This window comes from Pleurodeles waltl, chromosome 6 (assembly GCF_031143425.1).
Source record: "Pleurodeles waltl isolate 20211129_DDA chromosome 6, aPleWal1.hap1.20221129, whole genome shotgun sequence".
In the NCBI taxonomy this organism is placed as follows: domain Eukaryota; kingdom Metazoa; phylum Chordata; class Amphibia; order Caudata; family Salamandridae; genus Pleurodeles; species Pleurodeles waltl.
In genome coordinates, this window is record NC_090445.1 from 429,407,269 (window position 1) to 429,419,534 (window position 12,266).

Sequence of the window (12,266 nt, forward strand, 5' to 3'; positions counted from 1 at the left end):
TTCTATTTTTGTTTTAATTTCCTCCAGCAACCAACTGACCGCTAACTAGTTGTGTTGCAGTAAAAAAATGTGCCTAAGCGCAATTACGTTTTGTGCCCTTCAAATTATTCCTGTTTTACTGCTATCTGAAATTAATCTGCTACTATCTCTTAAGCAAGTACATACTGAGGCAAGTTATCATACACATTCTGCCCTTCAACCCACAACTAATATATTACATGTAGCTTTTTTCTGGTCTAACTTGCTGTCTCTTAGTGATCTCTAAATACGCATTACATTTTTTTAAATCATGTTCTCCACTTCATGAGTGTATTCCTCGGCTGCTGTAGAAATAATTCACATTCTGCATGGTGGAGCAGACCGCACTAAAAACCTTATGTCTCCCAGGGCTATGCCAGCAATATAAAGTGCAAGAAAATATTGAGAAACACTATGATTTGTTTTCGAAGTTATGGGCTTCACTATTTTATAGAGTACCATCAAACACACAAAATATTAAATATTCAAACTCTGTAAAGAATGCTCATCTCTGTGCCTTTGATCCCATTTAAACGGACACTGAATAAATTCTTCCGTATAATGTTTTGCTGTGCTTCTTTAAACATATTTATTACTACATCCTTTACTCTGTCAGTCGCTAAGCATCCACTAACTCCAATTGTGCAGTGCAGATCTCCTATGTTCCACAGTTATCTTTTTCTGTTGATGATAAAGCACAGAGAAGAAAGGTATGTTCGATCGCCATGCCCTGTTCTTGTTCCACAGATGTGTGGATCCCGATTTGTGGTTCTGCACCTTTCCTCACAAATCGCCAATGAAGTGGAGCAATGCCTCTCCAGCTAGTTCATAACTTCATTTCTGTTTTCTTTTTCGTGCCTAAATGGCAGAATTTTACCGGTATGCTACACTGTAACATAGTATACCACTGTGACTTGGGTAATGAGACACAATAACCTTGGTAGACACACCCACAAGATGTCTTCCGCCGTGGAAGGCAGCCAGAGGATGGACTCCACAGTGAAAGGTACGTCAAAGGATCATCACACTTAACTTGAGAGTTGGATCAGTAACAATTATATTTAATATGTTTAAACTATGAGCGTGGGGACTTTGCTTTCACAGCTCCCTCTTCCCTTGGATGCATGGGCGTCCCAGGGGCTACCATCTTCTCCACATACACCCGAGGGAGGTTTAGTCGCCAAATCCCAAGGGCAAACATTCCACATAAAATAAGAGGGATAATATAATGGGGCAGCTGCTCTCACATACAGGAGTTAGCTGTCGCAAAACAGAAAGCATCAAACAGAACTCTAGATTTAGGCACAGAGAACTTTCCCACAGAAACCTTCCACTGATCCTTAAGCTACACGCTGCAATATTCCCCAAACATATTAAGGATTTCTTGGGCACGATGATGAGCTGTACCCAGTGTACACAGGGAACAGTAATAGACGTCCATACTTACACTCATTATCGCCTCCGGGTGGGTGGTAAAATGAAAGGCCAAGCGAGATTATGGCTGCGATTTCCAAAATGATGAGTGTGACGTCCTGCAGTGCCTCCCATACTAACTGAAGGAAGGTTTTTGCTTTTTTCGGCGGTATCACATTTTGGCCAAACACTTGCCTCCGCTTCTCCAAGTCTGCTGGGTTTCCCGATAGACCTGTACGAGTAATAGAGTAGAGAAGAAGGTTAGCAGGACCAGACTTTGGCAGACATGAGCCTGTAAACGTATGTGTTATTCATAATGCTGGATTCTGTGCAATTTGCGAAGCACCAGTCTGGCTACATACTTCAAAATTAATTTAGCTCCCTCGCCTTTCGCAGCAGCCCAAGATTCACCACGTTTTACTTCAAGTAAGCTCAATAAACAGAAATGTAGCTTAACTATTCTCTGTTGAGTATTATCCCCCGAAATTCCGACTCTTTAAAAGATGATATAATAACTACTCCATTGTCCTGCACGGACACACGCGCACACACTACATGGACACTTTTTAAGAATTCTGTCTTGTTAGGTGCATAAACAACGCAAGTGCAAAAGGTTACTGTAAATTAACTGCGAGTTAGAGAACTAAAAACAATCAAATGCAAGCAAGAAAGAAAGATTAAACATTTAAAATTAATAAAACGAGATCGGCAAAACAGTTTGCAAAAGGGATATTAAATAGAGTAATTTATATATTTCCAGTCTGTAAATCGCGCAGCTACTATCAGGCAACCTGGCACTGTAGATACAACCTTATTGAGGAGAATGGTGATAACTTAAGCAGGACCGCCTTAAAGTTTTAAGATTTTTCCTAAACGTGTTGTTGTTATTCATGGCTTGCAAACGAAGAGTCCCAGAATTCCACTATTTGGAAGTAGGATAACAAAAAGATCTGCGTGCTTCAAAAAGATGTTTGGTGCCAGAAGATTTCAACAAGATGTTTGTTTGAGCAATGTATGAGACAAGTAGATTGCGTTTGCGTGGTAGAAGGCTTTACTTGTGAGACAAGGTTTTATACACGTTTATTTCATAGATTGTGAGCCAATGAAGAAGTGTGTCGAGCTGATGTTTGACAGATTTTTTCTATTTTAGGAACCTCGAAAATAGGTGTCCTGCTGCGTTTTGTTCGACTTGAAGTCGGTTAAGGACCTGGTTGCGAATCCCTAGATACAGCGAGTTCCAGCAGTATATAGATTATATTGGTCTAAAATTAGATAGTAGGGCGGGATCAGTCATGGATTTTTTTGTGAAAAGGTGAGGTGGGGAGATAGAGGTTTTTTTCAAACTTGCCAATAACTCAGCAACTTCCAAGAACACTCTGCACATCTGTGTAATAGCAGGGCGTATTGCTTCCTTCCCTCATTTCAAAATCCGGGGACTTGTAGGATCGAATGGTGTTGATGGATCTAAAAAGTTCGCAAACATTTACTTTAGTTAATTGAACAAACTCACTAAGTGATGATGCTGATATCAGTCTGCCAATGATAATAGAAGCCCTGGTCTACTTGTTGTTCGAAATTAACATTTTTGTTTAAATAAAGCAGCTAAATTATCACACAGATTTGGGGAGAGTGGTACTGAGAGGTCACCGGCCTCGGGATGGCTAGCTAACCATACGATGTTGAAATGCCCTCAAGTGGGGTTTTTGGCCGAGGACCAGGAAGGAGTATAAGACGCTTTTGTATTTCATTATGTGTTTTTTTTTTTTTAAGTTTGGGCTAGAACTTTTCTTCCATTCTCTTTCCAATTTTATGCAGATTTTTTACCAAGGGTGTTGGTCAAACCATGTTGCTGAAGGACCACTGTGGAATAATTTGATATTATTATTATATAGGTATGTCGAACTGGATGGCTGCATATATAAGGTGTGTCGAAATGGATGGCTGCATGGTCTGACTGACTTAAAATATAATGAAAAATAAACAGAGCATAAAAGCAGTCTTACAATCCCTCCTGTTCTCGTCAGCCAAAAGCCCCACTAGAGCGCTTTTCAATATCGTAAAGTTACTCAGCCATCCCGAGGCCGGCAACCTTGTGAAATCATTATTTTTTTATCCTCTCAATGGAAATTAGTATCACCTAACAGAAGAGATTTGGAAACAGATATTATGAGAGGTGCTCGAAGGGCATCAATGTTGGAATAAGATTTCTGGCTCTTGGTAGACAGTAAATGAGAGCGCCAGTGACGGACTGGGTGAGATTGAACTTGAAAGCGAATCGATCTTGTGAATTGAGGAATGCACTGTGTAGCCTCGTGCAAGTGTAAATAATCTTTCACACATCTGCGATATCTCTCCCTGTTGTTGTGTTCCTGGGTCTGTCATTTTTGTGTAATTTGTAGGAACAGCGATTTCGATATAGAGATCCGGAGGTTAGCCAGGTTTCCGTAAGAAAGAGGAAATCATGCAATTCTATGCTATGTTTACCTATAGATCTAGTGTTAAGTAGGCGGCAGGAGAGGCTAATGTCAAGGTTGATTTGTTGAGTCCGCGTAATTGGATGCGCAATGTTCTCGGATTACAGGGGATCATGGTAGAAGACCTGAAACCACATGTGCTAATCTACATGGCACATTATGAGTGTTATGAAGTTCAGGCAGACTGCAGGAGGGCATACCAGTGCTTAATGTGAGCAGGTGGTTTCCGGTGCTCTGCACCAGCACTTATTTGTCAGCACCGGCACTTATGACAGCTGACACATGGTGGTGCTGTTTGTGTAATTTAGAGATGAGCAGAACAACAGTTATTTATCAATTCAATGTGCATGAAACATAACTAATAGGTCGTGTCAAAGGGATTCTTATAGCTGCGAGGGTCTGAAAAGTCTGAACTATCACACGGTGTAAGGGTTAGTAGTTGTATAGGTACTGTCATTGGCAGCGATGACGAGGAACCTGGTACACACTTAAAAAAAAAAAAAAAAAATAAGCACTGTGGCATGTATGTAGGTCTGAGGGATTTAAGCTGCTGCAGAGAAGGGTAGATCCTTTTCTGAGGGGCAAGGTTCCTGGCATTTGGCGAGGATGGGCAGACAGGCTCGCCATCAGCGCAGGCATGCTAGCATGCCTCTGTTGTAGCCTGCCATATTAAGGGGGCTTGACAGGTCAGTGAGACAGTAAAGTCCCAGGGAAAACATAAAATGGGGGTGCTGAAAAGTCTTGCCTTCTGGAAGGTAAAACTCTGGAAAGGAAGGCTGAGTTAAAATAAAGTTGACAAAAAGAAAATCATAACCCGGGTTAAAAAGACAGCAACACCATTTAAAGATGGCGACCATTTCTACCGGGTGCCAGGCATCTTCTTTAAGAAGGAAATAAACAGGTTGCAGAATTTCTAAAACAATGAGGACAAGGAGATGCAAAAGTAAGCGTCCAGGAGAACTGTCAATTGTTGACTGTATCTAACCCAGACACGCTAATGTGCCTCTAAAATAGCCCAACATGCCCCAGAGGCATGGCTTGGTCAATGGGGAAGTAGCGTCAAAGGAAAACACAGTAAGGGGCTGAAGAAAATATTTAAAAGGAGTCCAGCTGCTCCTTTCACTTTTACTGCCTGTATCATTTTCTTCCTCTAAACGTTATCAATGTTGGTGGTTTTCCCGTCTCTGTTTTTCGGTGCCGATGCTTGGTCACCGTGCTTACGGGTAAAGCCATGGCCTGTTGGCGGTGGCGTCCCCAGGGCTTTCAAAAATTTTGAGTGAGTTTTGGCCGGGGCAGGTTTACTCACAGTTTGCTGCCTCGCTGGCTGCTCACTCTCGGGCTCGTCCGAGTCTAAATCAGGAATGGAGAATGTCTCCTCTTCTTCGACGTCGGGGTGTCCAGGCGGCGTCGACGCCATTTGAAACCTTCGAGCTCTCCGGTCCCGTAGCATCTTCTTTGACCGAAATGCCCGACAAGCCTCGCAGGTATCCTCTTTGTGTTCGGGGGACAAACACAAATTACAGACCAAATGCTGGTCTGTATAGGGATACTTAGCGTGGCATTTGGGGCAGAAGCGGAATGGGGTTCGTTCCATGAGCTTTGAAGATGCACGTGGTCGGGCCAACTAGGCCCTGCCGGGGAGTTGAAGCCCCGAGGGGCTGCCGGAGCTCTTCTTCTCTTCGGTGTCGATGTGCTCTTACTAACCCGATACCGAACGCAAACAATATCGTCGAATTTTCCGAATGTTATCTAACTTTTCCGAACCGAAACACGGAGCGAAGAGGAACACGTCCGAACCCGATGGCGGAAAGAAAACAATCTAAGATGGAGTCGACGCCCATGCGCAATGGAGCCGAAAGGGGAGGAGTCCCTCGGTCTCGTGACTCGAAAAGACTTCTTCGAAGAAAAACAACTTGTAACACTCCGAGCCCAACACTAGATGGCAGGATAATGCACAGCATGTGTATCTGCAGCTACACATGCCATCGAACATATATATCTGTCTTTTGTCTAGTGGCTGTTTTGATGCAATTAGTAGCGCAGATGCTTTATTGTCCTGCTGCAAAGGATATACATTTATATGTATTTAGCTGAGTGGATTAGTAAAGGCAAGCGTTACCTGCGCTTTAAAACAAATGAAATGTATGTGCGAGGGGGACTATGGAGATATGAGGGGCACTTTTGCTTGGTGGTACTGAGGGAATTAGGAGAGGAGGTCATGGGAGGCAGAGCACCAAAAGTGACTGTCGCATTGGGTGCCACCAGCGCTAAAGGCTGTGAGGATGGGTATGTGGTAAGGTGAAGTAATACTGTCCTTTTTGGGTTTTTTCAGTGTCTTCAAAAAATCTGTCGAATCGGAGAAGAAGCGAAGGTAAGTTGACAACATTTCCTATTGGACACATCACACATGCCCACGAGCAATTTTGTGACTCTAGTTGCCTTCTATGCAGGCTAGTACTTTAGAGGGACAGTTTAGCCAGTAACAGAGATAGCGTCTCGCTGGATGACTGCTGCTTAAGCCCTAACTCGGGTTATAGAGGACAGCTCTGATGTAGGATCAGAGACTGAGACAGCAGATACCGAGACAGCATCTGAGGGAGAGCACAATGGGGCAGAATATGGGAGTGATTTTTCAGTCAGCGGAGTCCCACCCGATGACACCTCTTCCAGTGATTCTGAAGGAGATGACAACGACAGCCGGGCTGTCCCTTTGCAAGCACAGTCTGTGCAGCAGGACAACATCAGGTTAGCCAAACCCAGAGAGCAGGTGCATGCGGCAACAAGCACAGACTGCTCTCTTGCCAGCCCCCCTGTTTAGTTCAGCCCCAAATTCTACCTTTTACTGGTGAGGCTGGATGTAAAGTCGATACAGCAAACTTTTTGCCAGTCGACTACGTCCATCTATTTTTGGATGCTGACTTCCTTCAGGAAATTGTGCAGCAAACAAAATTTCTGAGGCAGCGTGGAGGCACCGTAGGGCTCCGTTCTAGAGCACACCAGTGGACTCCCACTTCACTGGCGGAACTGAAGATATTTTTGGGCCTCACGCTCAATATTGGGTTAGTGCAGAAATCCACCTTGCAGTCCTACTGGACCACTCGTATGGTTTGGGTAACCCCCATCTTCGCACCATACATGAGCAGAGACTGTTTTTTGCTACTGCAGCGCATGCTGCATTTCAATGACAATTCTGCTGCATTGCCCCGGAGACATCCAGACCATGAGAGGTTTGTTCAAAATTCAGCCTGTTGTGGAACATTTGTCTGCCAGGTTTACAGAGATCTATAATCATGGAAAGAATATAGCAGTTGATGAGTCCTTGATCCTGTACAAAGGACGGCTGCTTTTCAGACAGTACATTGTGAGCAAAGGTGCTCGCTCTCTATGGCATAAAGCTGTACATGCTGTGTGAGAGCTCTTCAGGTCATGTGTACAGCTTGAAAGTGTATACAGGGAAGGACTCTACCCTAACCTCTGTATTGCCCTCCCGCGTTAGGGGTCACAGGTAAGATTGTATGGGAACTTGTCCAGCCACTTCTTCAAAAAGGTTATAACCTTTATGTGGAGAATTTCTATACAGGAGTAGAGCTGTTCAGTGAGCTCTACAAAGCTGGCACTGTGGCCTGCGGTACAGTTAATTGTAACCGCAAAGGATTACTGCAGGAGCTTGTTTGCAAGAAGTTCCAGAAATCCCAGAGTACTGCATTGCTTTCCAACGAACTGCTCGCAGTCAAGTTCTTGGACAGGCGTGATGTATATGTGCTCACTACAATTCATGATGAGAGCACTTCCCCCATCATGGTTTGGGGTTAGATGGCCGAAGTCCACAAGCCCATCTGTATACTTGTTTACAATAAGTACAGGGGCGGAGTGGACAAGAACGACCAGGTTCTTAAAACCATACAATGCGTGTCGTAAAACTCGCACTTGGTACAAGAAACTGTTTACCCACCTAATCCAGATGGCAACGTACAATGCGTATGTTGTTTACCGTGAGACAACCACAGGAAGACTCATGACTTTGCTTGATTTCCAGTTGTCTTTAATTGAAACCCTCACTGCTGTTACAGAAGCAGCAGCAGCCTCCACCTCATATGTTCTGGAGGATGTGGTAAGGCTGCAGGAGCAACACTTTGCTGATCGCATTCCTAAAACACCCAAAAAGAATCATCCTTCTCGTCGCTGTAAAGTGTGCTTGAAGCATTAGAAAGCAGCAGGAGAGTCGGTATTACTGTCCCCAGTGCCCATCACAACCAGGCCTCTGTGTCCCTACTTGCTTTACATTGTGTCATACTAAAGCAAAGTTCTGGGAAATCGACTGAGGTGGAGCTGCCATTGGTTAATCCTTTCAGTGGCAGTGCATGGATACCAAAAGTCTATGGGCCACTGCTTCATTAGGCAAGGAGCCACAGAATTTTACTTCATCTACTTCAGGAAATCATGGACTTCCTTATGGCCTGCTTGAGACCTAAATCCACTGTCAGAACGTGGTAGGTGTTCTGTTCATGTAAGTGCATTATAGTCCCCATACTGCATATATTAGTGAACAGAACATATGCCACATTGTCATGGAGTACCCTGTGTGGCAGAATGTTAAGAGCAAGACTCAATTTTGAAGTGTTGTTAGGAAACTTATGTATACTACACAAGGACCACCATGATTGCCAACGAGAACCAGAGTAGGTGTAATAAGTCAAACAAGCGTCCTGTCTGACATATTCACCAACATTTCTACTTGTTTGAAATTGTGCAAACTCAATTTGCAGCTTCACTTTCAAAGCAAAAGTAGAAGTGTTGGTGAATGAGTCCCACAGGATATTTGTTTGACTTTTTACTTTAGAGAGCTTAGGATTTCTTCACCAGCATGTCTGCCTTAGTTTCAACGGTAGATATGCTTGCTCATTTTGAGGAATAGGCCTCCCAAAGCATACTTGGACACCCCTCACTTGCATCCACAAACTAGTATAGGTTCACTTTGCAATTACACAGGTTTAGTTAGGACTCTGGTGAGAACAGAGACTTGAATGGGTGGGGAAAGCTTATGGTAGGTGTGCCTTCACAGGGATATTGCACAGATAGTAAAGGTAGGACAGGTGTACATCATCTACACCCATGGATTCAAACCTATTGGTGCCATCCCAGCACTGAAGGACAATGACATGTATAGGTCAGTGTTTGACCTGCTTTTCATGATCATCCTGCATCAGAACTTAGTAGGTGTTCAGTTTGCTGTATGATAAGTGCATTACTGTCACAGCACTGCACATAATGTTGGCTACGTTCTCACGGACTCCCCAGTGTACCAAACACTACTCTTTTTCATAGCCTATGACCTTCTCCTTAGGGAACACCACGAGAATTCCCCAGCACATCTCCCTTAGTTTCAAAGGTAGATATGCTCACTCAGTTCGAAGAATCGCTTTGTACGGCATACTGGGACACCCCCAACTTGCATCCACAAACTGGAAGGAGTTGGATTTAGCACAGTGAGTGTGTTAAAGGAGCATGAAAAACATGTCTTCCTGAGCCTCAGGTGGCTGTCACAGGAGTCATTAGTAAAGGTTTGTTACGCATGCATTCAGTAATGTTAAGGAAGAAGGAGACGGTTACTCGACAGGTGGTAAAATGTTGTCAAACTTATTCCGTTCTGTGGCGTGTCAATGTGATGGGCCCTTGTCTGGCAGCAGTATGTTAATTTGAGTGCAGTGATTAGTTGGATTGGGCCCGTGGCCGGCAGCATGAAAGGGTTGTTTGTTGTGCGTGAATGGCGTGTGAATGGACCATAAATAGAATGGTGCCGGGACCTGGCTTTATGGCCCACCTTCAGAAGGCTTGGTTTCAATATTCAGATACTTAGATAAGTATTCATGCTTTGAAACCATAATTTCTGGAGATGCTAAAACCAGCCAGTGTGAGTGGTGGGTTAACTTCAACAAACTAGTACCGGGGGAGTGCGTGGCTCACACCAGTTTTCCTTCACCCAGAATCCCCTTGAAATCACAAAATTTGCTTGAAAAACAGTTTTGCCTTGCATTTCAATGAGCAGAAGTCCAGGGATCTGCAGGCAGCCACAAATGTTCTACCACTCAGCGTTCCACTAAGTCTCCAGCGAAAAACTGCCTCACTTTAGTGAGTGGGCAAGTGACCACAACAGGGAAGTACCCAAAAGGGATTGTGGAGACATCAAAATTACCTACCACAAAACAGCCTTTTTTTGTAAGATAGTCACCTGAATATTTGGGTCCTGGGCTTGGCAGCCATATAGGGAAACCTACCAAACCCAGACATTTCTGAAAACTAGACACCCAAGGCAGTCCACGGAAGTGTGGCGTATTTGGATTTCACCAAGTTTTCTTACCCAGAATACCCTGCAAAAGTGAAACGTTGATTAAAAACAGTATTTTTCCTTTATTTTGTTATCACAGAAACTACAGGAATGTGCAGGGATCCTCAAAATTCCTACCACCCAGTGTTTCTCCACTTGTCCTGATAAAAACACAACCTCACTTGAGTGCCGGCGTAAGGAATGGATCACTCCAGGGTTAACAGTAGCCCTCATGCAAGGACAACCAATGACCCTTGTGTGATCCATTCCTGTCGCGGGCAATAGCCTACCCACACAAGTGAGGTACCATTTTTATCAGGAGACCTGGGGGAACGTTTGGTAGGAGAATATTTGTGGCTCCTCTCAGATTCCACAACTTTTTGTCACCGAAATGTGAGGAAAAAGTGTTTGTTTTTTTTGCCACATTTTGAGGTTTGCAAAGGATTCTGGGTAACAGTACTTGGTGAGAGCCCCACAAGTCACCCCATCATGGATTCCCCTAGGTGTCTAGTTTTAAAAAATGCACAGGTTTGGTAGGTTTCCCTAAGTGCTGGCTGATTAGAGGCCAAAATCTACAGCTAGGCACTTTGCAAAAAACACGTCAGATTTCAATGTAAAAATGTGATGTGTCCATGTTGCGTTTTGGGGCATTTCCTTTCGCGATCATTAGGCCTACCCACGCAAGTGAGGTACCATTTTTATCGAGAGCCTTGGGGGAACACAGAATAGTGTGTTATTGCCCCTTGTCTTTCTCTACATTTTTTCCTTTCACATGTAAGACAGTGTGTAAAAAAAGATGTCTATTTGAGAAATGCCCTGTAATTCACATGCTAGTATGAGCACCCCGTAATTCAGAGATGTGCAAATAACCACTGCTTCTCAACACCTTATCTTGTGCCCATTTTGGAAATACAAAGGTTTTCTTGATACCTATTTTTCACTCTTTATATTTCAGCAAATGAATTGCTGTATACCCGGAATAGAATGAAAACCCATTGCAAGGTGAAGCTCCTTTATTGGCTCTGGTTACCTAGGGTTCTTGATGAACCTACAAGCCCTATATATCCCCGCAACCAGAAGAGTCCAGCAGACGTAATGGTATATTGCTTTAAAAAATCTGACATCGCAGGAAAAAGTTAGAGTAAAATGTGGAGAAAAATAGCTGGGTTTTTTTCACCTCAATGTCAGTATTTTTTTATTTCAGATGTTATTTTCTGTTGGAAAACCTTGTAGGATCTACACAAATGACCCCCTGCTGAATTCAACATTTTGTTTATTTTTCAAAAAATATTTAGCTTTCCGGAATGCAGCATTGATTTCACACCCATTTCTGTCACTAACTGGAAGGAGGCTGAAAGCACAAAAAATAGTAAAAATGGGATATGTCCCAGTAAAATGCCAAAATTGTGTTGAAAAATGTGGTTTTCTGATTCAAGCCTGCCTGTTCCTGACAGCTGGGAAGATGGTGATTTTAGCACTGCAAACCCTTTGGTTGATGCCATTTTCAGGGGAAAAAACACAAGCCTTCTTCGGCAGCCCTTTTTTCCAATTTCTTTTTTTTTTTTAACCACTTCGCTGCCAGGCCTTTTCCCCCTCCTGTGCCAGGCCTTTTTTTGCCTATTTGGGGCAGTTCGCGCTTAGGCCCGCATAACTTTTTGTCCACATGAGCTAACCAAGCCAAATTTGCGTCCTTTTTTTCCAACATCCTAGGGATTCTGGAGGTACCCAGACTTTGTGGGTTCCCCTGAAAGAGGCCAAGAAATTGGCCAAAATACAGGGAAAATTTTGTTTTTTTCAAAAAAATTGGAAAAAGTGGCTGCAGAAGAAGGCTTGTGGTTTTTCCCCTGAAAATGGCATCAACAAAGGGTTTGCGGTGCTAAACTCAGCAGCTTCCCAGCTTTCAGGAACAGGCAGACTTGAATCCGAAAACCCAATTTTTCAACACAATTTTGGCATTTTACTGGGGCATACCCCATTTGTGCAATTTTTTGTGCTTTCAGCCTCCTTCCAGTCAGTGACAGGAATGGTCATGAAAC

The 12,266-nt window shown here is 43.6% G+C and overlaps 1 protein-coding gene across 6 annotated transcripts in view; it reads right to left on the reverse strand.

The window, feature by feature from the left end:
* Positions 1–12,266, reverse strand: part of ATP2B4 (ATPase plasma membrane Ca2+ transporting 4) — a 588,558-nt gene that overhangs the window by 314,190 nt on the left and 262,102 nt on the right. For all 6 annotated transcript variants that reach the window (XM_069238449.1, XM_069238447.1, XM_069238453.1 and 3 more), the window contains exon 4: positions 1,466–1,663. In XM_069238449.1, coding sequence (XP_069094550.1) covers positions 1,466–1,663 — 198 coding nt within the window. The remainder of the gene's footprint in view (positions 1–1,465; positions 1,664–12,266) is intronic.